A 24,513-nucleotide genomic window follows, 5' to 3' on the forward strand; every position below is an offset into this window, starting at 1 on the left:
AGCATCGCGTCCAGCCATCATCGACGATGGTGACCATGACGGGGCGGTCGATGGCGCTGCAATCCCGATGATGTTGCGCGGCCGCCGGTGCTGCGATGGAGCATCGTGTTCGGCCATCAATGGTTACGGTGGCCACAACAGGGCGGCCGATGGCGCTGCAACTCCGATTATGTTCCGCCGCCGCCGGTGTTGCAATGGAGAATCGCATTCGGCCATCCTTGGCGATGCTGACCACGACGGGGCGACCGAGGGCAATGCAACTCCGATGATGTTGTGTGGCCGCCGGTGCTACAATCGAGCATGTGCGGACGCCGGTACTGTGACGAGCATTGCCGGCTCTCCGACCACCATTGTGCTGCAAGCTAGAAGGCCAGCGACCGCCAGGGGTCGATACTGTTGTAGTGTTTGCAAGCTGGATGGGCGCGGTTGCATGCTCGTCATGGTGAGCTCGATGGCGTTTTGCTACGAGCTAGCCGAGCGCGGCTGCTCGCCGGAGTCATGTGGACCCTGCGTTGTAGCATGCTCCGTAAGAGTTGGAGCGCTTGAGCGACGACGGAGCAGGCAGCGGCTAGGCGCACCGCCGGCAGTGCTTCCCAAGGACACTGGTTGTGCAGTTGTGCTACGATCTGCACCACCACCCCCTCATTCATTCATGTGTTGCCTGAGATTTGGTAGAGCGAAGCAACGACAAACCCCCCACTATCTGTTGACCAAATCAGACGGCCACCATGCGTCCTGGTCAGAATGATCAGACGGTTGCCCACCCGACTGACGCCTAGCAGGCGCCAATAGAATTCAGGGGATTGGTGCTTGGTTTGGGAAGAAAGTTTTTTATTTTTCTGAGACATTTTTTTTGAGACAAAGTTTGTGAACAAGGTGCCTGGGGCAAAAACTGCGAGGGCTGATCCTTTGGTTATAAGGCCCAGAGCCAACGACATGCCGATTCTCTATAAGCGGAGAAGAAAATGATAAGACGGCTAAACCTAGATGCCACATCCTATCGCCGCTGCCACCGCCACCGCTGCAACCACCACCTTCGATTCGGCGGAATTGGAGGGGAAGACACTTGGATCTGTCTGCTGCAGGTATTATGCCTTATTTCGCTCGTCTTTTACTTCCTTGTTTATATCATTCATCATCTAATTCGTGATCTCTATTTTGCAGGAGTAGTGGGGAGAAATAAAATGAAGGCGCGGCAGTTCCTGAATGTGGTGATGCAGAGGTATGGCAGTGTCAGCTCGTATGCGGTGAGTCGCGTCAAGCCCGAGGAGCACCTCTTCTACAGATCCACCGCAGAAGCACGGGCAGCAGCAAAATCTAAGTTTAATATGGAGTGGCCATCATCAACCGTGGCGCCACCATGGATGGAGAGCCTCTCGCGGATGCCGCCGCCCAGCCTCGGATACGAACGGTCCATCTCAGACGACAAAAGACTGGATTTTCTGCCCTTCTATGAACGAAGCATCACCATCGGTGGTGCTAGCAAGATCCTCTGCGTGGACGCCGAGGGGCACACCGTCCTATACGACATGGACGCCGGCTCCCTCCAGCCGATTCCCTGCCTTAACAGTCCCAAGGGGAGTAGGCCCATCGGCTTCTCCGCCACTAATGCCGAAGCCTCCGACCCCGAGCGTGCCGATGTCTTCTACGTCATGGGAAGGTACCGTGTCAGCCGCAATCCCTGCAACTTCGAGGCACTCATGTACGGCGACCCTTCCAATGGCGGGAGGTTGAAAGGCAGGCATTGGCACAGGCTACCGCCACCACCCGCCTCTGATGACAATTACAATGTCATTTGCCATGCGCTGCTTGCCATTGACGGCCACTCGATTCTTGTTGTCTCCTCTGGACAACAAAGCTACTGCTTCAACACGACCAGTCGCAAGTGGTTTAAGGCCGGCTCCTGGACACTGCCATTCTTCCGTCGTGCTGTGCATGTACCAGAGCTCGACAACCTCTTGTTTGGCATTGACAATGATGAACACCACTTTTGTGCAATGGATATCTCCCATCTACGCTCGGACACTGGTCCGCCTTTGGTGTACAGTTGGCCACACCTTGATCTGCCTGAGGACTGGAGGATGCTAGACTGCAGCTTTGTGTACTTGGGAGCCGGGAAGTTTTGCATTACCAAGGTCTTTGAGTTTGGTTTCGACCAACGCACTGGCAACCCGACTGACACGGGTGCTGTCATGTCTGGTGTGGAGGTTGTGCGTCACAAGAAGTCTGGACTCGTTATGGTCAACCATAGGTCCAAATTCTACAAGTTCATCACGGATGACATCCAGTGTGTCTTGTAAGGGTAACTCACTAGTGAAAGGGGAGCAAATAAACTGGAATGTCCTAGAGGATTGGAACTGTGTGTCTTCCCCTTTCCATTCCATATGTATTTAGTAGTTACAACTTCAGCTATGTTAGTTTTTGGTAGTAGTGCTCATTTCCTTTCAGTATGTTGTATCACTATATTTGCTGCAGTTGCTGTATACATAGCTTCTTAGGTGCTTTTATTTTATTATTAGATGGACTAGAATCTTGATGAAATTATGATATGGTTTAACTGGTAAAAGCCTCAATGGTTTGAAAAGCTGGAACGTTCATATAATGTATAGTGAAATTAGTGATTATGCAAATTATCGGATAGAAACACCATTTGGTGCAGCAATGTTGTATCTTAGAGCTGGATTTTCAAGACGGGTGCTAAAAGTGGGCAAATCTCTACTATTAGAGGGGAGTCTGCGGTCGTCGCGATGGTTCCACCCCCCTTTCCTACAGCACAATCCATCCACACAGCAGTGCAAAGAAAATTACAGAGAGAAAACCTAGAAAATACGAGCTGGTTGGAACCCATGAAATTACAGAAAGAAAACCGAGACAATACAAGTCGGTTGGAACACATGAACCCAACACATGGCTCCACTCCCCATACGGCTCTTGTACACGGGCTACTTCATATATGACCCAACATACAATGAAGGTTTCTTTCGATGTCGCTTCCAGATGAGTGGAGATTTGTTCTCCACGTAGTGAATGTCGTAGAAGATGCAAATGACTACTTCAAGCCGAGGAAGAATTGTTGCGGGCCATTTTCCTTCTCTCCTCTACAGAAATGCATGGTTGCTCTCAGGAGTCAAGATGCTTGCTTGTACACATATGTCACTGATACTGAAATCCGATGGGAGAGACCACATGCTTGGACACTACAAAGCAATTTGCACGCGCCATGGTGAAGGTGATTGGACCAAACTACCTGAGAGAACCAAGTGCGAAGGACATGTAAAAACTGTTGGCAATTGGAGCATGGATAGTCAGTTGATTGCATGTACCGGCAATGGAAGAACTACCCGAAAGATTTGCGTGGATAGTGCAAATATCAATGCAAAGCGTCCACTATTATATTAGTGGCAACCATGCTTTTTTACTTTCCAGCAGTACAAATGTCCTTCATACGGAAGCACCACTGCTTTCCCACTTTCGGGGAAGCGCAACTATGTTTTTTACCTTCCAAGAAAGACAAATGTGCTTCATACGGAAGTAACTGTGTTTTCACTTTTAGGGAAGCACAACTATAAAAGACACATCACTAGTAGAAAAAGGGTCAAATGTGAAGCACATTAGTGCCGGTTTGATTTTGAGCCGGCACTAATGTGTCCATTAGTGCCGGTTCCAACGGCTAGCCGACCGCTCTCATTAGTGCCGGATCGTGGCGAACCTTTAGTACCGGTTCGTACCACGAACCGGTACTAAAGTGAGTGGTGGCAGGATGTTGTCAGTCTGGGGCCCCTCCAGCACCTTTAGTACCGGTTCGTGGCACGAACCGGTGCTAAAGGTCGTCCTACATAAACCCTTCGTCCATCCGAGCTCGCTCTGTTCTTCCCCTTTCCCCTCTCCTCTCTGTTCTTCCCCTCTTCCTCTCGAGCTCATCACACATTTTGCCCAAATTTTGTCAAGATTTGAAGGCCCCCATCCATTCAAATGATCACAAAGGTTAGCAACTTTGTCCTTTCATCTCTCATTGCTAGATTAGCTCTTGCAATGCTTTGTATTGTGATTAATTTGTGAGTTTAGTAATTTGGGAGGAATTATATGTGCTAGTATTTGATTTATATGCAATTTGAGGTAAAAAATAACACTTAGTTTGCATATCACTAGTACAAAACATGGCTTTCGTCACAGGGCAATTTTCACATTAGTCCCGGTTCAGTCACGAACCGGGACTAATGTGAGCATTGGTCCCGGTTCGTGCGGCTAAGGCATTAGTCCCGGTTCACCTGGGCCCTTTAGTCCCGGTTGGTGCCACGAACCGGGACTAAAGGGTGCGATGCCCATTAGTACCGGTTGGTGGCACCAACCGGGACTAAAGGTCTAACCTTTAGTACCGGTTGGTGCCACTAACCGGTACTAATGGGATTTGAGGCATTAGTACCGGTTCATGGCACGAACCGGTACTAAAGGGCCCATTTTCAAACTCTACCGCCCCCCCCCCCCCCCCCCCCCGTGGACCGCCTTTTCAGTTTTAGAAAATACAAAAGAAAATGATGGAAATGTCAAAAAAATAAAATAAAATAAGTTTCCCATGTGATATGTGGTCGAGTTGTTGGGAAAATTAACAAATATGAATTTTGACTTTATTTGCAAAATCTCTCTGGAATTCCTTAAAATGGGCATAACTTTTGCATACGAACTCGGATGAAAAAGATTTTTATATGAAAAATCATCTACTCGAAAAGTTACATCATCGGTGACGGTGACCAAGACGGGGCGGCTGTGGTGCTGCAATTTCGATGATGTTGTGTGGCCTCCGGTGCTGCAATGGAGCATCGCATTCGGCCATCGTCGGCCACGATGACCACGACGGGGCAGACGATGTCGCTGCAATTCCGATGATGTTGCGTGGCCGACAGTGGTGCAATGGAGCATCGCGTCCAGCCATCATCGATGATGGTGACCATGACGGGGCGGTCGATGGCGCTGCAATCCCGATGATGTTGCGCGGCCGCCGGTGCTGCGATGGAGCATCGTGTTCGGCCATCAATGGTTACGGTGGCCACAACAGGGCGGCCGATGGCGCTGCAACTCCGAGTATGTTCCGCCGCCGCCGGTGTTGCAATGGAGAATCGCATTCGGCCATCCTTGGCGATGCTGACCACGACGGGGCGACCGAGGGCAATGCAACTCCGATGATGTTGTGTGGCCGCCGGTGCTACAATCGACCATGTGCGGACGCGGGTACTGTGACGAGCATTGCCGGCTCTCCGACCACCATTGTGCTGCAAGCTACAAGGCTAGCGACCGCCAGGGGTCGATACTGTTGTAGTGTTTGCAAGCTGGATGGGCGCGGTTGCATGCTCGTCATGGTGAGCTCGATGGCGTTTTTCTACGAGCTGGCCGAGCGCGGCTGCTCGCCAGAGTCATGTGGACCCTGCGTTGTAGCATGCTCCGTAAGAGTTGGAGCGCTTGAGCGACGACGGAGCAGGCAGCGGCTAGGCGCACCGCCGGCAGTGCTTCCCAAGGACACTGGTTGTGCAGTTATGCTACGATCTGCACCACCACCCCCTCATTCGTTCATGTGTTGCCTGAGATGTGGTAGAGCGAAGCAATGACAAACCCCCCACTATCTGTTGACCAAATCAGACGGCCACCATACGTCCTGGTCAGAACGATCAGACGGTTGCCCACCCGACTGATTTCCCCTGGAAATCAGTCGGATGACGCCTAGCAGGCGCCAATAGAATTCGGGGGATTGGTGCTTGGTTTGGGAAGAAAGTTTTTTATTTTTCTGAGCCATTTTTTTTGAGACAAAGTTTGTGAAGAAGGTGCCTGGGGCAAAAACTGTGAGGGCTGATCCTTTGGTTATAAGGCCCAGAGCCCACGACATGCTGATTCTCTATAAGCGGAGAAGAAAATGATTAGACGGCTAAACCTAGATGCCACATCCTATCGCCGCTGCCACCGCCACCGCTGCAACCGCCACCTTCGATTCGGCGGAATTGGAGGGGAAGACACTTGGATCTGTCTGCTGCAGGTATTATGCCTTATTTCGCCCGTCTTTACTTCCTTGTCTATATCATTCATCATCTAATTCGTGATCTCTGTTTTGCAGGAGTAGTGGGGAGAAATAAAATGAAGGCGCGGCAGTTCCTGAATGTGGTGATGTAGAGGTATGGCAGTGTCAGCTCGTATGCGGTGAGTCGCATCAAGCCCGAGGAGCACCTCTTCTACAGATCCACCGCAGAAGCACGGGCAGCAGCAAAATCTAAGTTTAATATGGAGTGGCCATCATCAGCCGTGGCGCCACCATGGATGGAGAGCATCTCGCGGATGCCTCCGCCCAGGCTCGGATTCGAACGGTCCATCTCAGACGACAAAAGACTGGATTTTCTGCCCTTCTATGAACGAAGCATCGCCATCGGTGGTGCTAGCAAGATCCTCTGCGTGGATGCCGAGGGGCACACCGTCCTATACGACATGGACGCCGGCTCCCTCCAGCCGATTCCCTGCCTTAACAGTCCCAAGGGGAGCAGGCCCATCGGCTTCTCCGCCACTAATGCCGAAGCCTCCGACCCCGAGCATGCTGATGTCTTCTACGTCATGGGAAGGTACCGTGTCAGCCGCAATCCCTGCAACTTCAAGGCACTCATGTACAGCGACCCTTCCAATGGCGGGAGGTTGAAAGGCTGGCATTGGCATCGGCTACCGCCACCACCCGCCTCTGATGACAATTACAATGTCATTTGCCATGCGCTGCTTGCCATTGACGGCCACTCGATTCTTGTTGTCTCCTCTGGACAACAAAGCTACTGCTTCAACACGACCAGTCGCAAGTGGTTTAAGGCTGGCTCCTGGACACTGCCATTCTTCCGTCGTGCTGTGCATGTACCAGAGCTCGACAACCTCTTGTTTGGCATTGACAATGATGAACACCACTTTTGTGCAATGGATATCTCCCCTCTACGCTCGGACACTGGTCCGCCTTTGGTGTACAGTTGACCACACCTTGATCTGCCTGAGGACTGGAGGATGCTAGACTGCAGCTTTGTGTACATGGGAGCTGGGAAGTTTTGCATTACCAAGGTCTTTGAGTTTGGTTTCGACCAACGCACTGGCAACCCGACTGACACGGGTGCTGTCATGTCTGGTGTGGAGGTTGTGCGTCACAGGAAGTCTGGACTCGTTATGGTCAACCATAGGTCCAAATTCTACAAGTTCATCACGGATGACATCCAGTGTGTCTTGTAAGGGTAACTCACTAGTGAAAGGGGAGCAAATAAACTGGTATGTCCTAGAGGATTGGAACTATGTGTCTTCTCCTTTCCATTCCATATGTATTTAGTAGTTACAACTTCAGCTATGTTAGTTTTTGGTAGTAGTGCTCATTTCCTTTCAGTATGTTGTATCACTATATTTGCTGCAGTTGCTGTATACATAGCTTCTTAGGTGCTTTTATTTTATTATTAGATGGACTAGAATCTTGATGAAATTATGATATGGTTTAACTGGTAAAAGCCTGAATGGTTTGAAAAGCTGGAACGTTCATATAATGTATAGTGAAATTAGTGATTATGCAAATTATCGGATAGAAACACCATTTGGTGCAGCAATGTTGTATCTTAGAGCTGGATTTTCAAGACGGGTGCTAAAAGTGGGCAAATCTCTACTATTAGAGGGGAGTCTGCGGTCGTCGCGATGGTTCCACCCCCCTTTCCTACACCACAATCCATCCACACAGCAGTACAAAGAAAATTACAGAGAGAAAACCTAGAAAATACGAGCTGGTTAGAACCCATGAAATTACAGAAAGAAAACCGAGACAATACAAGTCGGTTGGAACACATGAACCCAACACATGGCTCCACTCCCCATACGGCTCTTGTACACGGGCTACTTCATATATGACCCAACATACCATGAAGGTTTCTTTCGATGTCGCTTCCAGATGAGTAGAGATTTGTTCTCCACGTAGTGAATGTCGTAGAAGATGCTAATGACTACTTCAAGCCGAGGAAGAATTGTTGCGGGCCATTTTCCTTCTCTCCTCTACAGAAATGCATGGTTGCTCTCAGGAGTCAGGATGCTTGCTTGTACACATATGTCACTGATACTGAAATCCGATGGGAGAGACCACATGCTTGGACACTACAAAGCAATTTGCACGCGCCATGGTGAAGGTGATTGGACCAAAGTACCTGAGGGAACCAAGTGCGAAGGACATGTAAAAACTGTTGGCAATTGGAGCATGGATAGTCAGTTGATTGCATGTACCGGCAATGGAAGAACTACCCAAAAGATTTGCGTGGATAGTGCAAATATCAATCCAAAGCGTCCACTATTATATTAGTGGCAACCATGCTTTTTTACTTTCGAGCAGTACAAATGTCCTTCATACGGAAGCACCACTGCTTTTCCACTTTCGGGGAAGCGCAACTATGTTTTTTACCTTCCAAGAAAGACAAATGTGCTTCATACGGAAGTAACTATGTTTTTCACTTTTAGGGAAGCGCAACTATAAAAGACACATCACTAGTAGAAAAAGGGTCAAATGTGAAGCACATTAGTGCCGGTTTGATTTTGAGCCGGCACTAATGTGTCCATTAGTGCCGGTTCCAACGGCTAGCCGGCCGCTCTCATTCGTACCGGTTCGTGGCGAACCTTTAGTACCGGTTCGTACCATGAACCGGTACTAAAGTGAGTGGTGGCAGGATGTTGTCAGTCTGGGGCCCCTCCAGCACCTTTAGTACCGGTTCGTGGCACGAACCGGTGCTAAAGGTCGTCCTACATAAACCCTTCGTCCATCCGAGCTCGCTCTGTTCTTCCCCTTTCACCTCTCCTCTCTGTTCTTCCCCTCTTCCTCTCGAGCTCATCACACATTTTGCCCAAATTTTGTCAAGATTTGAAGGCCCCCATCCATTCAAATGATCACAAAGGTTAGCAACTTTGTGCTTTCAACTCTCATTGCTAGATTAGCTCTTGCAATGCTTTGTATAGTGATTAATTTGTGAGTTTAGTAATTTGGGAGGAATTATATGTGCTAGTATTTGATTTATATGCAATTTGAGGTAAAAAATAACACTTAGTTTGCATATCACTAGTACAAAACAGGGCTTTCGTCACAGGGCAATTTTCACATTAGTCCCGGTTCAGTCACGAACCGGGACTAATGTGAGCATTGGTCCCTGTTCGTGCGGCTAAGGCATTAGTCCCGGTTCACCTGGGCCCTTTAGTCCCGGTTGGTGCCACGAACCGGGACTAAAGGGTGCGATGCCCATTAGTACCGGTTGGTGGCACCAACCGGTACTAATGGGCTTTGAGGCATTAGTACCGGTTCATGGCACGAACCGGTACTAAAGGGCCCATTTTCAAACTCTACCCCCCGGACCGCCTTTTCTGTTTTAGAAAAAACAAAAGAAAATGATGTAAATGTCAATAAAATAAAATAAAATAAGTTTCCGATGTGATATGTGGTCTAGTTGTTGGGAAAATTAACAAATATGAATTTCGACTTTATTTGCAAAATCTCTCTGGAATTTCTTAAAATGGGCATAACTTTTGCATACGAACTCGGATGAAAAAGTTTTTTATATGAAAAATCATCTACTCGAAAAGTTACATCCGAATTTAACCGGGGAAACCCTGTTAAACATTTTCAAAATCCTCAAAAACCTAACAGAAACAAAGTTACGGGGCTTTTAAGATCTAGAGAGGCAAAAAATTCAAAAAATTTCAAATTGTGGTCAAACTGTGGTCAAACAATGGTCAAACTAATTATTCTAGAATATTAGTGTTACTAAATAATTATTTCAGTTTTTTTGAATTTTGGTCAAATCTGGTCAAACTGTGGTCAAACAGTGGTCAAACAAATTATTCCAGAAATATTAGTGTTACTAAATAATTATTGTTTTTTAAAACAATAGTTTCAGACTCAAACAGTGAAATGTGTCACTTCATGCTCAAGCTAAATTCCTGAGGGTTAATAGAATTGACATCTTACTATTGTCAGGAAAACAACAAGTGCAGACTTGGAAACGAGGGAGAATGATGAGGGGTGATTAGAGATTAGATGATAAATTGAGCAGTGATGAGGGGTGGTGATTAGAGATTAGAGGTTAAAATAATTCAGAAATTTGAAAATAAAAAAAATTAAAAAAATTCGCAAAAAAAATCAAAAAAAAATCATAAAATTTCCCAACCGGGACTAAAGGTGGAGCTCCAGGCAACCGAGACTAAAGGGGGAGGCATTAGTAACGACCCTTTAGTCCCGGTGGACTAAAGGCTCTTACCAACCGGGACAAAAGCCCTGTTTTGTACTAGTGGCTCCAGTCCACTGGCCCAATCATGATCCCTCCCCGTTCCGCATGTGCGACTCTCCGGCGCGGTGACACGTACGTACGTACCCGCCAGTACGTCGAGGCCATGGCGCTCTTCTAGCTGAGACGTCGTGCACGGACGCAGATGCTGTGGATGCTTGCGGCAAAATTTTATTCAAAGAGTCGTCCCGGGTAGTCGGGTGCAGAGATAATGAGCAACTGTAAACACCATAATGGAGTAGGAGTACTAGAGAGGCTGCCTAGCCGATGCGCAAACTCATAATTGTTAAAATTGAAGTTGCAAATTTCTTGGCAATGGGACCCACCTGCCATCGTCTCCTATTTTCTTTGCCAATTTTCCTATAATCCAACTGAACCAGCCGTGGATGATCCTACGGAGACTAGCAACACTGCACAAGCACGAGCACCCAGCATAAGGACCATCCTCAAGAGATATTTACGTCATGAGGAGGCACTAGAGAGCCTATATCCGGACTTGGCAAATTCGATCCCTCAAACGCCCGCTGACGCGTCCAGACGCAAAATTTGTGCATCCCTTTAAGTTTTAAGTTTGCCTTCTCACAACCGGACACCTCAATTATCATACCTCAAATTCATACAAACTCATGCAACTATGTCGATGCATTACACACATCGTCCGGCTACTACATCACTAAACATGCTATCGGACTACCAAACTTTGAAATGTTTGGCTATGACGGAGAAGATCATCCACGGTTGCCCTTGCCCTTCCCGGCACCCTTGCCGTCCTTGTCGCGGAAGTACCGGTCAAAGACGCGGTAGGGATCGAGCCGGATCTGCTCGTCGCCGCCTTTCTCCTTCGGTGGCAGTCCGACCATGGCACGGACCGTCCGATTCTGCTCTCGGGCGATGAAGTGGATGTTCCTCCTCTTCTTCAAAATGCGTGGCGGATGGCTTCCTCCTCTACGGCTGCCTGTGCCGCCGCATCAGCCGCCTCAGACGCCGCCATGTCTGCAGTGACTCGAGCCCCGGCGGCCTTTATGCTCTCCTTCCCACGGCGAGCACTCCAGTCCTTGTGGGACTCGTACTCCGCCCGACCAGAGATGGGCAAGGAGGGATTTGAAGGCTGCTAGGACCGCGATGATCCGGGGATTGACCCTCAGTCAGGCCTCCGATTCCAAGGAGTCGATTCAGCAAGTTCCCAGAGGATTTGAGCGCCCGTTGAGACGACGCTATGGAGTCGCGCCGGACAGATCCTGTCGTGGGCCGGGCTCTGTCCTCCCGGTAGTGGTGGAGTACAATGCGGACGGCCATTGCCTCTTCCAACCCGCACGGGGTGACAACCCAGTCTATGAAACCGGACTCGTTGGTGTCAGGTCCACTACCCCGCCATGCCGGAGATCGCCGGAGGCGAGCTTGAGTGGCGGAGGGATGTGGAGTGAAGTGGCTAGGATTTGGTCCGACGAGCGTATGGGAAGGGATATATGTAGGGTCGGACGGACCAGTGTGGGCCAGGTCCAGCGTGGCGAACGCGCCTGGGCGCCCCATATCCACCCCATATTTGGGCTGGATATGAGGGGTGCCAGTCTGCCCGGGCGTTTGATGCCGGTTTGAGGCGCCCGTTTGGGTCGAAATTTCGTGACCGATCAGTGACCAGGTCGTCCGCCTGGGCGTATAGGACAATTTTGGGGCGTCCGACTGTAGATGCTCTTACACTAACACCTTCCCCGAGACAGCCGAGGTACTCGGCGAGGATGCGAAAATTGGTGAGAGAGTCGTGGCTGACACTCCACCATCAGTCACTTCCATGAGCCAGTGCACCATTGAGACGCCCTTCCTAGTCTCGTCGGTGTTGGTGGACGCAGGGCAGCGATTTTAACGGTTAGATGTCTATTTTGGTGATGGGGTGCTAATTCCAGGAGGCCCGGCAGATATTTTGATAGTGGTGTGCCAATTTTGGTACGCGGGAGGTAGAGGGGAGGGGGATGAGAGGTGGGGGACGGTCTAAAGTTTCCTCCGCGCCATGGTTGGAGAGCACTCCAAACAGCAGCTCAAAGACGCCAAATATGGAGGACGCTTCAAAAATCATGATGATTAGGCACATGATGGCAGACTCTGCTAGAGTGCCCTTTGCGGTCGCGATTGCCATATTGACGGTTATTATGGTGATTGACTCTGCTAGAGTTGCTCTAAGATGTAATTGTTGAAATCCATGCATGATGGTGCGAATGATATGGCAGATATGGTACTTTGCCAAAGAACTCCACGTTCCCCGCCTTAATTGTCGGCTCATTCACTTCATAACCCTAATATAGAAATATTTGATTTGTTTTAGTTTATAGTTAACTCTTGAAACATTTCTTTGTCTCGTTTAATCGTTCTTTGACATATTTCAGTTTTGTCTTAATTAGCAACATCATGTTTTTCTCTCATCTTTACGTAGCCTCTTTTCTCTCTACACTTAGAAAAAATTAGAATTTAATTGGCACATGTAAATACGAGAATATCACTAATAAAAATTAATTTAGTGGCCTACCTGGTTAAATTTCAGATTAAATTGACATATTGTTTGAGAGAAACTTACGTTTTAAACTTACATGTGACCTGGGAGTTTCCAAAGCTGGGAATCTTGCACATGAATAAGAAAGTTTTTAGTCGATGGAGAGTTTGCAAAACAGACCACTGAGTTGAAACACATGACAAACAACGACAAAGTGAATGTGCAACATGGAGTAGAGCAATTCTTTATCATTACCGGCAAGGAATGCTACAGATTAATTACGACAATCACAAAAACCGTCATCTTCATCTTTAACTAATCACTACAGATTTCTTCTAACTGCAGTCAACTTTTCAAGCCTTACAGAGCCTCGGTTGCTCACCCGCGGCACCGTCCCCGATTCGTGTTTCGGGGCGCCGCTGGCCGCTACACCGGGCACCAGACCACGTCCTTCAATACCTCGGGCACCTGTCGTGCGCACGGGCGGGTGGTGTCTTCCAGGCTGCGGCATGCTTTCGCCATTTCCGCGTCCGGAAGACCAGCTGCTGCTTCCTCCACTGCCGCCGCCGGAGTCACATCGCCAAGGCTATCTCATGTGAGAACAGAGCACGTATGAATGGCCAATCCGTGTGGCTTCCATCGATCGGTTACCACACGAGCTCCTCCGCCGCCACCCTCTGAAGCAACGGCCGCGTCGCCACGTCGCGGCTGTTGGCGGCCGGCACGCCGCGGCGCTCCTCGGAGGAGACGCGGCGGAGGACGTCCCGGAAGCGGTCCTCGTCGCAGGGGAGCGCGATGGGGCCGCACGCGCCGGACGGGAACCCGTACTCCTCCTCCGCCTGCCGGAGCAGCTCCCGGAACACGGGGTGGTTCAGGTGCGCCGCCCGCACCACGAACCGCCGCGACGCGCCGCCCACGCACACCGCCACGTGCCCCGCCGGCACCGACACCGCGCCGTCGCCCGCAGCAGCGCGCGCCGCGGCACGGGAGCGCCACCGTCGCAGGGTCTGCCGGAGCAAGACGATGTTGTGGATCTTGCTGCATTTCGCCATCGACGAAAGTTGAGAGTTGAGCTGCTGGTCTGAGTCTGATGTTGTTGGGTGGGCAGAGGAAGAGCTGGCTTCCTGTAGGTGGCGGGGCAGGAGGTTTTATAGGAGGGAAGAAGACGATGGGGACTCGGCTCCGTCATCCGGTTGGCCTGGAATAAAAGACTCCATTTTTCTCATATGCTTCGGTGTTTAAATATTTACGTTTTTCGGTTGAATAACTTTATACTCACAAACGAAGGTCACTAGCGCTCACTGTTTTCCTTATATTTTCGCACGTCAGGTTAGCTGATTTCAAACAAAAAAAATATATATGTTGCCCCATGTCTTTGGAAATGGATGACAATACACTAAATTACATATTCATATCAAAATTACGCATATGCTCCGAAATGCGAAATGGAGGCCGAGCTTCATATAGACCTTAATTTGAAACTTCAAAATCCAAGCTTTTCAATTTCACAAAGTTCTGAAAACAAATACACATATACCTACGGACATATTGTACATGTGTAAATTTTCAGGTTGAAATACGTTAAAATGAGAGCTACACAAAACGACAAAATCTTTGGCAATTTAGCATACGTCTCACATGCAATTCATCTTCAACGTCCATGATTCTTTTGTACAGCTTGTATTTCATCCTAAAATTTTACACACATACACATTACATGTGTATTTTTTCTAGAAATTGTTGAAACTTAAAGGTTTGAATTTTCAAAATTAAGGCCTCTATGGAGTTCATTCTCCAAAATACCCCGCTCCATATTTTCCTCTTTTATATGTTTGACAATGTAGTCGTAAATTTTAAAACCCCCACAGAAATGCTACAGTACGCGCAAACCACAAAGACATATCATGTCTGGCCGGAGTCGGGATTAGGGAAAGCGGATCACGAGGCATGGTCTACATATTTTGGAGCGAAATACATAAAACCATCATAATAGCGTCCTGGTTAGTAAAAGAAACATCACAATGCAAATTGTGAGAACAAAAAATGCACAGCACGCAACGTATGACAGTGCAAAAAAAACACTTAATGTAAATGCTAAAAAAATTATGATGTTTCTAACAGGTCGAGATCACCCGTCACCAGGGCCGGTCCTGAGATTTTAGGGGCCCGGGGCGAAACTACAATCCGGGGCTCTTCGGGACCCTTAGTATAAATGTCTAATTAATAACCATCATATGTACATATAATTTGTATCAAAGAAAATAATTAAGTGCGTCCAAAATGATTGTGCATATCAAATAATGAATTACATATTACCTTCAAATTTTTCTTCTAACATTCTGAGATGCAAAATCACTAACGATGGTATCAATATCAATTTTATCAACCAAATTTTTCTCGATGCATAAAGTTGCCAAGCCATTTAACCTCTCTTGCGACATTGTAGATCTCAAGTAGTTCTTCAACAATTTCAACTTCGAAAAACTTCTTTCAGCTGATGCCACAGTAACAGGCATAGTAAAGAAAATCCGGTATGCAATAGCAATATTTGGATAACAATCTGCTTCCCTCGCAAACTCAAAAATCTCCATAGCAGACATTGTTCTATCGGGCAAAGTTGACTGCATAACAATTAACTCAGAAATCAGATCATTTAAATCAACATCAGATGAACCACCCGAAGAGAAAGCACTTGCAAATTTTGTACAACTGTCTTTAAGTTCAGAACGGTCCAATGACTTCAAGGCCGTTGAACTCATTAAAAATCCAAATATATTTTTGAATGACTCAAGTTCGTCAAATCTAATTTTCAGTGAAGTGGCCGCCTTATCAACCATAATCAAAAAATAATTGACTTTAAAATCCTTCTCAGCTTCCAATATCGCTTCATCATTGTCATCTTCATCAAATTGTTTCTTCCTAGAAACACGACGCTTTACTGGAAATGATGGCTCTACACCCATTGCAGCTGCGATTTCTTTGGCAATGATCACACTAGAATCAAACCCTTCCTCTCTATAAGTGTCAAAATAAGTCCTCATACCATCTATTTGCTTTAAGGCAGTCTCAATGCACATGGATGGTGATTGCAGCTTCCTGCTTACTGAATCTACAGCAAATAGAATGTCATGCCAAATGACCATGCCAAGTATGAACTCATAGCTGCCAAGCACATCAACTAATTTTTTGCATCACTCCTATCCTTGGGTTCGGTACCACTATCTTCACTTAACTCAAGTAAAGCTGATCTTATGTTAGGAGCTTGAAATCTAATTGCTTTAACACTTTTGATACGACTCTCCCAACGAGTATTGCTCAACGATTTCACAGTCAAATCTGTCACATGGCTGACAAAAACTTTCCATCTTTTCGTAGAACCACTGAATAATACATATATTCGTTGCACAATTTCAAAAAAAGAAACAGCTCTACCACAAGATTTAGCCATATCACAAAGGGTAAGATTAAGACTGTGGCAAGCACATGGCATATACAAAGCTCTTGGATTTACCTCAAGCAACCGACTTTGCACCCCCTTGTATTTTCCTTTCATGTTGGATCCATTGTCATAACCTTGGCCCCTAATATCATCAATATTAAGATCGAAGGACTTCATAGAATCAACCAATACCTTGAAAATTCCCAAACCAGATGTGTCCTCCACTACCAAAAAAGCAAGGAAGTACTCCACAATTTGTATTTTTCCATCAGATATATGAACACATCGAACCAACAAACTCATTTGTTCTTGATGACTCACATCCGGGGTACAATCTAGGATAACAGAGAAATATTTGGCCACTTTGACAATCTTGAGAATAGAATTTGTAATGTCACTAGCCATAAGAGAAATCAACTCGTTTTGAATTTTATGGCTAAGATAATGGTGATGGATCTCTTTATCTTGAATACGCCTAAGATGGTCTTGCATCACCAAATCAAACTCTGCAACCATCTCCACACAAGCTAAAAATTTCCATTAGTATCATCATAAAGTTGCTCACTGGATCCTCTAAAAGCCAAATTGCGCTTACCAAGAAATTTCACAATGGCAACAATTCTTAACAAAAACTTGCCTTATGCGTTCCTTCTCCTTTGTGATTTGTTGCTGTAAATCTTTGTCAATTCTTTCATGCTTGCTCAGTCTAACTCTCAATTCATTCCACGAGTTCATGTTGGTAATATGGTCGACACTAGCTTCGTGCTCTTTCAGTCTCTCATTAATATGCCTCCAATCACAAAACCCATCATTCCCCATTGCACTCTTGCATTTATCAGAATTGAAAAGCTTATAGCAAAAACAGAACACTTTATTTGTGTGTTTTGAAAACACTAACCATTTTCTATCACGCACCTCTCCATTGCTCATCTTTCTTGAGTAATGGCTATACGAAAAATGTCTTAAATTTTCATCCAAAGGATATTTAGTGTTTTCTTCTTCCCTTTTAGGCCCTTTTCCACTAATATGTCCCTCGCTTTGTTATCAATATTACCCCAATTGCTTGGATCATAAATATCCACACTTATCGGTTCCTCATCAACACTAGTAGATTCCGCCGCAGATGAATTAAATATGGGCTCATGATCACTCACACTGGTATCATCCATGTTGACGTCAGCATTGCCTTCTGTAGGCGTATCGCCATCATCTTCTGGATTGCCATTAGTTCGGTCACCCGCAAGAACTATCGCCAACTCGTCTGGATTTCTTGGCATGCTCGTATCGCTCTTATAATATTTGAAAAGAGATCCGCTCAATGCTTCTTTTTCCTCATCTGCCTCCTTCTTCTTCTTTCTTTTATGACTTCTGGATGGATACTTTCTACCCGTACTCGACATGACCCTGCTGAAATTGAAAGGAACAATTCACTTTAAAATTAGCGCAAAGCTAATTAAAATATTACATTAAGTACAGAAGATCATCTAATATAATAAGAATCTGCTAGGGCATGGTATAGTACCTTCTCTCTATAATCTAATCTGGCAACGTGGGCGCAATGATTCGAGCGCCCTAAAAATGATTCCCTGTTAATCTGTTCGAGCGATCGAGAAATTGGGAATCAGGATTAGAAAGAACAGAAATACGACGAAGATCATGCGAGGGAAGAGGGCGCGCCCAGGCATACCTGCTGCAGTCGCAGCCGAGGTCGAACTCGAAGAGATCCTGCTGCTGCAGTCGTCGCGTACTCGGCTACTCGCGTCGTTCGTTCGTGAGGAACAGCGGAATAGGAAAAGGGCAGGGAACGATCGATCCTTATTCCTAAGTTACAGGAAATCAACCCAACGATTCCTTTCCTCTCCGATCTCTCCTGACCACGTACGTGCAAACATGGGCCAGGCCCAACAGCGTATTGGATTTACTTTCCTAGGCTAGCACGCGAGGCTGAGGCGCTGAGCGAGGCAGTGAGAGATTTTTTCCATCCAAGAACTGTATGTGTATACCTAACGTACGTATACCTGGGAGGGGGCCCCTGGCTTTTGGGGGCCCGGGGCGGCCGCCCCGTTCGCCCCCCTAGGACCGGCGCTGCCCGTCACCTGATTGGCAAATAAAAAAAATCGCCACGCGGATGTTCACTTCACTTCTTCATCCCCTCCCCCCTCCCCTCCCCCCTCCTGCTATACCCCCTCTCTGTGGCATTACATCAAGCAACACATGTGCATCAGACAAAACCATGGGAGATGCACCTTGCGCCTCGAGCCGTCGTCGGCAACCGGCCGGCGCGCCGCCGCTGCTCCTTCCTTGTCCTTCCTCTCTTCTCCCGTCGAGATAGTGCCATGGTTATCTAAGCATGACCGTCGAAGCGGTCAATGAGGGGGCCGTCGTTGTAAAAGGCATCCTCACCATGGACGACTTCCCCATCCCACTCAGGCCCCACACAGACACCACACTCACTTCTTCTGGGGTGACGCGATTGGCCAGCCTCATCTGGTCAGCCCGCTTGATGCTCTACCACTTGTCATCGGGCGCGAGCTCGGCACAGGGGTATTCATCATCGGCGTGCATGTGTCATTGCTGCTCCGGGGCAGGCAGGGCGATGTCGGGAGCGAAGACGTCGCACCGCCGATTGCGCTTGTCGAGCTCCACGACGCTGGCCTTGAGGTCCCGGATTCGGTCGGCGACGCAGTGGCGGCCGGCGAGGTCGGACCCCCATTGAAGCCAACGCGAGCGGGAGGCATGCAACATCAAGTGGAGGAGGCGTTTTTTGAGGTTTCTGGCAAGGTCGCGCACCTACTTTTGGCACGTGTGCACCGTGTCCTTGCGGCACCCCTCGGCCGTGCACGCGGCAGTTAATTGCACCCGAAGGAAGGATTGCATCATTTGCAGCTCGCTGCAGATGAAATCCACCTCCCTCCTGCCGACCAGCAGCAGAGCTGCCTCATTGACCATAATTGTCCCCGCGCTGCCCAGCACGCCTCCCAGGGCAGTCTTGGTCAGGCTCACTGCCGTTGGCTCCATCTCTTTCTCTCGCAATCTATCTACAGAACTTTCTCTTGAGACTTGATATATTTTTCTTCTATGATGTGCACTACTAGATGCTGCTTGTGGTGCTATATATACAACTAGATCAGGATCGCGCCTTGGCGCGAGGGTGCCGGTCCCAACGATGTGGCAAAGCAAGTAATGGTCAAGTTAGTAGAAAGCCAGGCTTTATCAGGATATAACAGAATAAAGGAAAGAACAAACATTCACTGTAGTACAACACATCTCCATAGCCACCAGAACGGGGCGACCGAGGGCAATGCAACTCCGATGATGTTGTGTGGGCTCCGGTGCTACAATCGAGCATGTGCGGACGCCGGTACTGTGACGAGCATTGCCGGCTCTCCGACCACCATTGTGCTGCAAGCTACAAGGCCAGCGACCGCCAGGGGTCGATACTGTTGTAGTGTTTGCAAGCTGGATGGGCGCGGTTGCATGCTCGTCATGGTGAGCTCGATGGCGTTTTGCTACGAGCTAGCCGAGCGCGGCTGCTCGCCGGAGTCATGTGGACCCTGCGTTGTAGCATGCTCCATAAGAGTTGGAGCGCTTGAGCGACGACGGAGCAGGCAGCGGCTAGGCGCACCGCCGGCAGTGCTTCCCAAGGACACTGGTTGTGCAGTTGTGCTACGATCTGCACCACCACCCCCTCATTCATTCATGTGTTGCCTGAGATTTGGTAGAGCGAAGCAACGACAAACCCCCCACTATCTGTTGACCAAATCAGACGGCCACCATGCGTCCTGGTCAGAATGATCAGACGGTTGCCCACCCGACTGACGCCTAGCAGGCGCCAATAGAATTCAGGGGATTGGTGCTTGGTTTGGGAAGAAAGTTTTTTATTTTTCTGAGACATTTTTTTTGAGACAAAGTTTGTGAACAAGGTGCCTGGGGCAAAAACTGCGAGGGCTGATCCTTTGGTTATAAGGCCCAGAGCCAACGACATGCCGATTCTCTATAAGCGGAGAAGAAAATGATAAGACGGCTAAACCTAGATGCCACATCCTATCACCGCTGCCACCGCCACCGCTGCAACCGCCACCTTCGATTCGGCGGAATTGGAGGGGAAGACACTTGGATCTGTCTGCTGCAGGTATTATGCCTTATTTCGCCCGTCTTTTACTTCCTTGTTTATATCATTCATCATCTAATTCGTGATCTCTATTTTGCAGGAGTAGTGGGGAGAAATAAAATGAAGGCGCGGCAGTTCCTGAATGTGGTGATGCAGAGGTATGGCAGTGTCAGCTCGTATGCGGTGAGTCGCGTCAAGCCCGAGGAGCACCTCTTCTACAGATCCACCGCAGAAGCACGGGCAGCAGCAAAATCTAAGTTTAATATGGAGTGGCCATCATCAACCGTGGCGCCACCATGGATGGAGAGCATCTCGCGGATGCCTCCGCCCAGCCTCGGATTCGAACGGTCCATCTCAGACGACAAAAGACTGGATTTTCTGCCCTTCTATGAACGAAGCATCACCATCGGTGGTGCTAGCAAGATCCTCTGCGTGGACGCCGAGGGGCACACCGTCCTATACGACATGGACGCCGGCTCCCTCCAGCCGATTCCCTGCCTTAACAGTCCCAAGGGGAGCAGGCCCATCGGCTTCTCCGCCACTAATGCCGAAGCCTCCGACCCCGAGCGTGCCGATGTCTTCTACGTCATGGGAAGGTACCGTGTCAGCCGCAATCCCTGCAACTTCGAGGCACTCATGTACGGCGACCCTTCCAATGGCGGGAGGTTGAAAGGCAGGCATTGGCACAGGCTACCGCCACCACCCGCCTCTGATGACAATTACAATGTCATTTGCCATGCGCTGCTTGCCATTGACGGCCACTCGATTCTTGTTGTCTCCTCTGGACAACAAAGCTACTGCTTCAACACGACCAGTCGCAAGTGGTTTAAGGCCGGCTCCTGGACACTGCCATTCTTCCGTCGTGCTGTGCATGTACCAGAGCTCGACAACCTCTTGTTTGGCATTGACAATGATGAACACCACTTTTGTGCAATGGATATCTCCCATCTACGCTCGGACACTGGTCCGCCTTTGGTGTACAGTTGGCCACACCTTGATCTGCCTGAGGACTGGAGGATGCTAGACTGCAGCTTTGTGTACTTGGGAGCCGGGAAGTTTTGCATTACCAAGGTCTTTGAGTTTGGTTTCGACCAACGCACTGGCAACCCGACTGACACGGGTGCTGTCATGTCTGGTGTGGAGGTTGTGCGTCACAAGAAGTCTGGACTCGTTATGGTCAACCATAGGTCCAAATTCTACAAGTTCATCACGGATGACATCCAGTGTGTCTTGTAAGGGTAACTCACTAGTGAAAGGGGAGCAAATAAACTGGAATGTCCTAGAGGATTGGAACTGTGTGTCTTCCCCTTTCCATTCCATATGTATTTAGTAGTTACAACTTCAGCTATGTTAGTTTTTGGTAGTAGTGCTCATTTCCTTTCAGTATGTTGTATCACTATATTTGCTGCAGTTGATGTATACATAGCTTCTTAGGTGCTTTTATTTTATTATTAGATGGACTAGAATCTTGATGAAATTATGATATGGTTTAACTGGTAAAAGCCTGAATGGTTTGAAAAGCTGGAACGTTCATATAATGTATAGTGAAATTAGTGATTATGCAAATTATCGGATAGAAACACCATTTGGTGCAGCAATGTTGTATCTTAGAGCTGGATTTTCAAGACGGGTGCTAAAAGTGGGCAAATCTCTACTATTAGAGGGGAGTCTGCGGTCGTCGCGATGGTTCCACCCCCCTTTCCTACAGCACAATCCATCCACACAGCAGTGCAAAGAAAATTACAGAGAGAAAACCTAGAAAATACGAGCTGGTTGGAACCCATGAAATTACAGAAAGAAAACCGAGACAATACAAGTCGGTTGGAACACATGAACCCAACACATGGCTCCACTCCCCATACGGCTCTTGTACACGGGCTACTTCATATATGACCCAACATACAATGAAGGTTTCTTTCGATGTCGCTTCCAGATGAGTGGAGATTTGTTCTCCACGTAGTGAATGTCGTAGAAGATGCAAATGACTACTTCAAGCCGAGGAAGAATTGTTGCGGGCCATTTTCCTTCTCTCCTCTACAGAAATGCATGGTTGCTCTCAGGAGTCAAGATGCTTGCTTGTACACATATGTCACTGATACTGAAATCCGATGGGAGAGACCACATGCTTGGACACTACAAAGCAATTTGCACGCGCCATGGTGAAGGTGATTGGACCAAACTACCTGAGAGAACCAAGTGCGAAGGACATGTAAAAACTGTTGGCAATTGGAGCATGGATAGTCAGTTGATTGCATGTACCGGCAATGGAAGAACTACCCGAAAGATTTGCGTGGATAGTGCAAATATCAATGCAAAGCGTCCACTATTATATTAGTGGCAACCATGCTTTTTTACTTTCCAGCAGTACAAATGTCCTTCATACGGAAGCACCACTGCTTTCCCACTTTCGGGGAAGCGCAACTATGTTTTTTACCTTCCAAGAAAGACAAATGTGCTTCATACGGAAGTAACTGTGTTTTCACTTTTAGGGAAGCACAACTATAAAAGACACATCACTAGTAGAAAAAGGGTCAAATGTGAAGCACATTAGTGCCGGTTTGATTTTGAGCCGGCACTAATGTGTCCATTAGTGCCGGTTCCAACGGCTAGCCGACCGCTCTCATTAGTGCCGGATCGTGGCGAACCTTTAGTACCGGTTCGTACCACGAACCGGTACTAAAGTGAGTGGTGGCAGGATGTTGTCAGTCTGGGGCCCCTCCAGCACCTTTAGTACCGGTTCGTGGCACGAACCGGTGCTAAAGGTCGTCCTACATAAACCCTTCGTCCATCCGAGCTCGCTCTGTTCTTCCCCTTTCCCCTCTCCTCTCTGTTCTTCCCCTCTTCCTCTCGAGCTCATCACACATTTTGCCCAAATTTTGTCAAGATTTGAAGGCCCCCATCCATTCAAATGATCACAAAGGTTAGCAACTTTGTCCTTTCATCTCTCATTGCTAGATTAGCTCTTGCAATGCTTTGTATTGTGATTAATTTGTGAGTTTAGTAATTTGGGAGGAATTATATGTGCTAGTATTTGATTTATATGCAATTTGAGGTAAAAAATAACACTTAGTTTGCATATCACTAGTACAAAACATGGCTTTCGTCACAGGGCAATTTTCACATTAGTCCCGGTTCAGTCACGAACCGGGACTAATGTGAGCATTGGTCCCGGTTCGTGCGGCTAAGGCATTAGTCCCGGTTCACCTGGGCCCTTTAGTCCCGGTTGGTGCCACGAACCGGGACTAAAGGGTGCGATGCCCATTAGTACCGGTTGGTGGCACCAACCGGGACTAAAGGTCTAACCTTTAGTACCGGTTGGTGCCACTAACCGGTACTAATGGGATTTGAGGCATTAGTACCGGTTCATGGCACGAACCGGTACTAAAGGGCCCATTTTCAAACTCTACCGCCCCCCCCCCCCCCCCCCCCCGTGGACCGCCTTTTCAGTTTTAGAAAATACAAAAGAAAATGATGGAAATGTCAAAAAAATAAAATAAAATAAGTTTCCCATGTGATATGTGGTCGAGTTGTTGGGAAAATTAACAAATATGAATTTTGACTTTATTTGCAAAATCTCTCTGGAATTCCTTAAAATGGGCATAACTTTTGCATACGAACTCGGATGAAAAAGATTTTTATATGAAAAATCATCTACTCGAAAAGTTACATCATCGGTGACGGTGACCAAGACGGGGCGGCTGTGGTGCTGCAATTTCGATGATGTTGTGTGGCCTCCGGTGCTGCAATGGAGCATCGCATTCGGCCATCGTCGGCCACGATGACCACGACGGGGCAGACGATGTCGCTGCAATTCCGATGATGTTGCGTGGCCGACAGTGGTGCAATGGAGCATCGCGTCCAGCCATCATCGATGATGGTGACCATGACGGGGCGGTCGATGGCGCTGCAATCCCGATGATGTTGCGCGGCCGCCGGTGCTGCGATGGAGCATCGTGTTCGGCCATCAATGGTTACGGTGGCCACAACAGGGCGGCCGATGGCGCTGCAACTCCGAGTATGTTCCGCCGCCGCCGGTGTTGCAATGGAGAATCGCATTCGGCCATCCTTGGCGATGCTGACCACGACGGGGCGACCGAGGGCAATGCAACTCCGATGATGTTGTGTGGCCGCCGGTGCTACAATCGACCATGTGCGGACGCGGGTACTGTGACGAGCATTG

General features: G+C 48.2%; 2 protein-coding genes and 2 pseudogenes across 2 annotated transcripts; all 4 read right to left on the reverse strand.

Moving 5' to 3' along the window:
• Nucleotides 1-12,735: 12,735 nt before the first annotated feature.
• LOC109747501 (indole-3-acetic acid-induced protein ARG7-like) lies at nucleotides 12,736-13,895 on the reverse strand. The gene has a single exon (XM_020306550.3). The coding sequence runs from the start codon at nucleotides 13,833-13,835 to the stop codon at nucleotides 13,431-13,433; it is 405 nt and encodes a 134-aa protein (XP_020162139.1). The 5' UTR covers nucleotides 13,836-13,895; the 3' UTR covers nucleotides 12,736-13,430.
• Nucleotides 13,896-15,101: 1,206 nt separating this feature from the next.
• Nucleotides 15,102-15,926, reverse strand: LOC109747497 (uncharacterized). The gene has a single exon (XM_040397821.1). The coding sequence runs from the start codon at nucleotides 15,924-15,926 to the stop codon at nucleotides 15,102-15,104; it is 825 nt and encodes a 274-aa protein (XP_040253755.1).
• LOC109751825 (uncharacterized) lies at nucleotides 15,723-17,499 on the reverse strand (annotated as a pseudogene).
• A 944-nt stretch (nucleotides 17,500-18,443) lies between these two features.
• LOC109747498 (uncharacterized) lies at nucleotides 18,444-20,207 on the reverse strand (annotated as a pseudogene).
• Between the last annotated feature and the right edge of the window lie 4,306 nt (nucleotides 20,208-24,513).

This window comes from Aegilops tauschii, chromosome 2 (genome assembly GCF_002575655.3).
Source record: "Aegilops tauschii subsp. strangulata cultivar AL8/78 chromosome 2, Aet v6.0, whole genome shotgun sequence".
In the NCBI taxonomy this organism is placed as follows: domain Eukaryota; kingdom Viridiplantae; phylum Streptophyta; class Magnoliopsida; order Poales; family Poaceae; genus Aegilops; species Aegilops tauschii.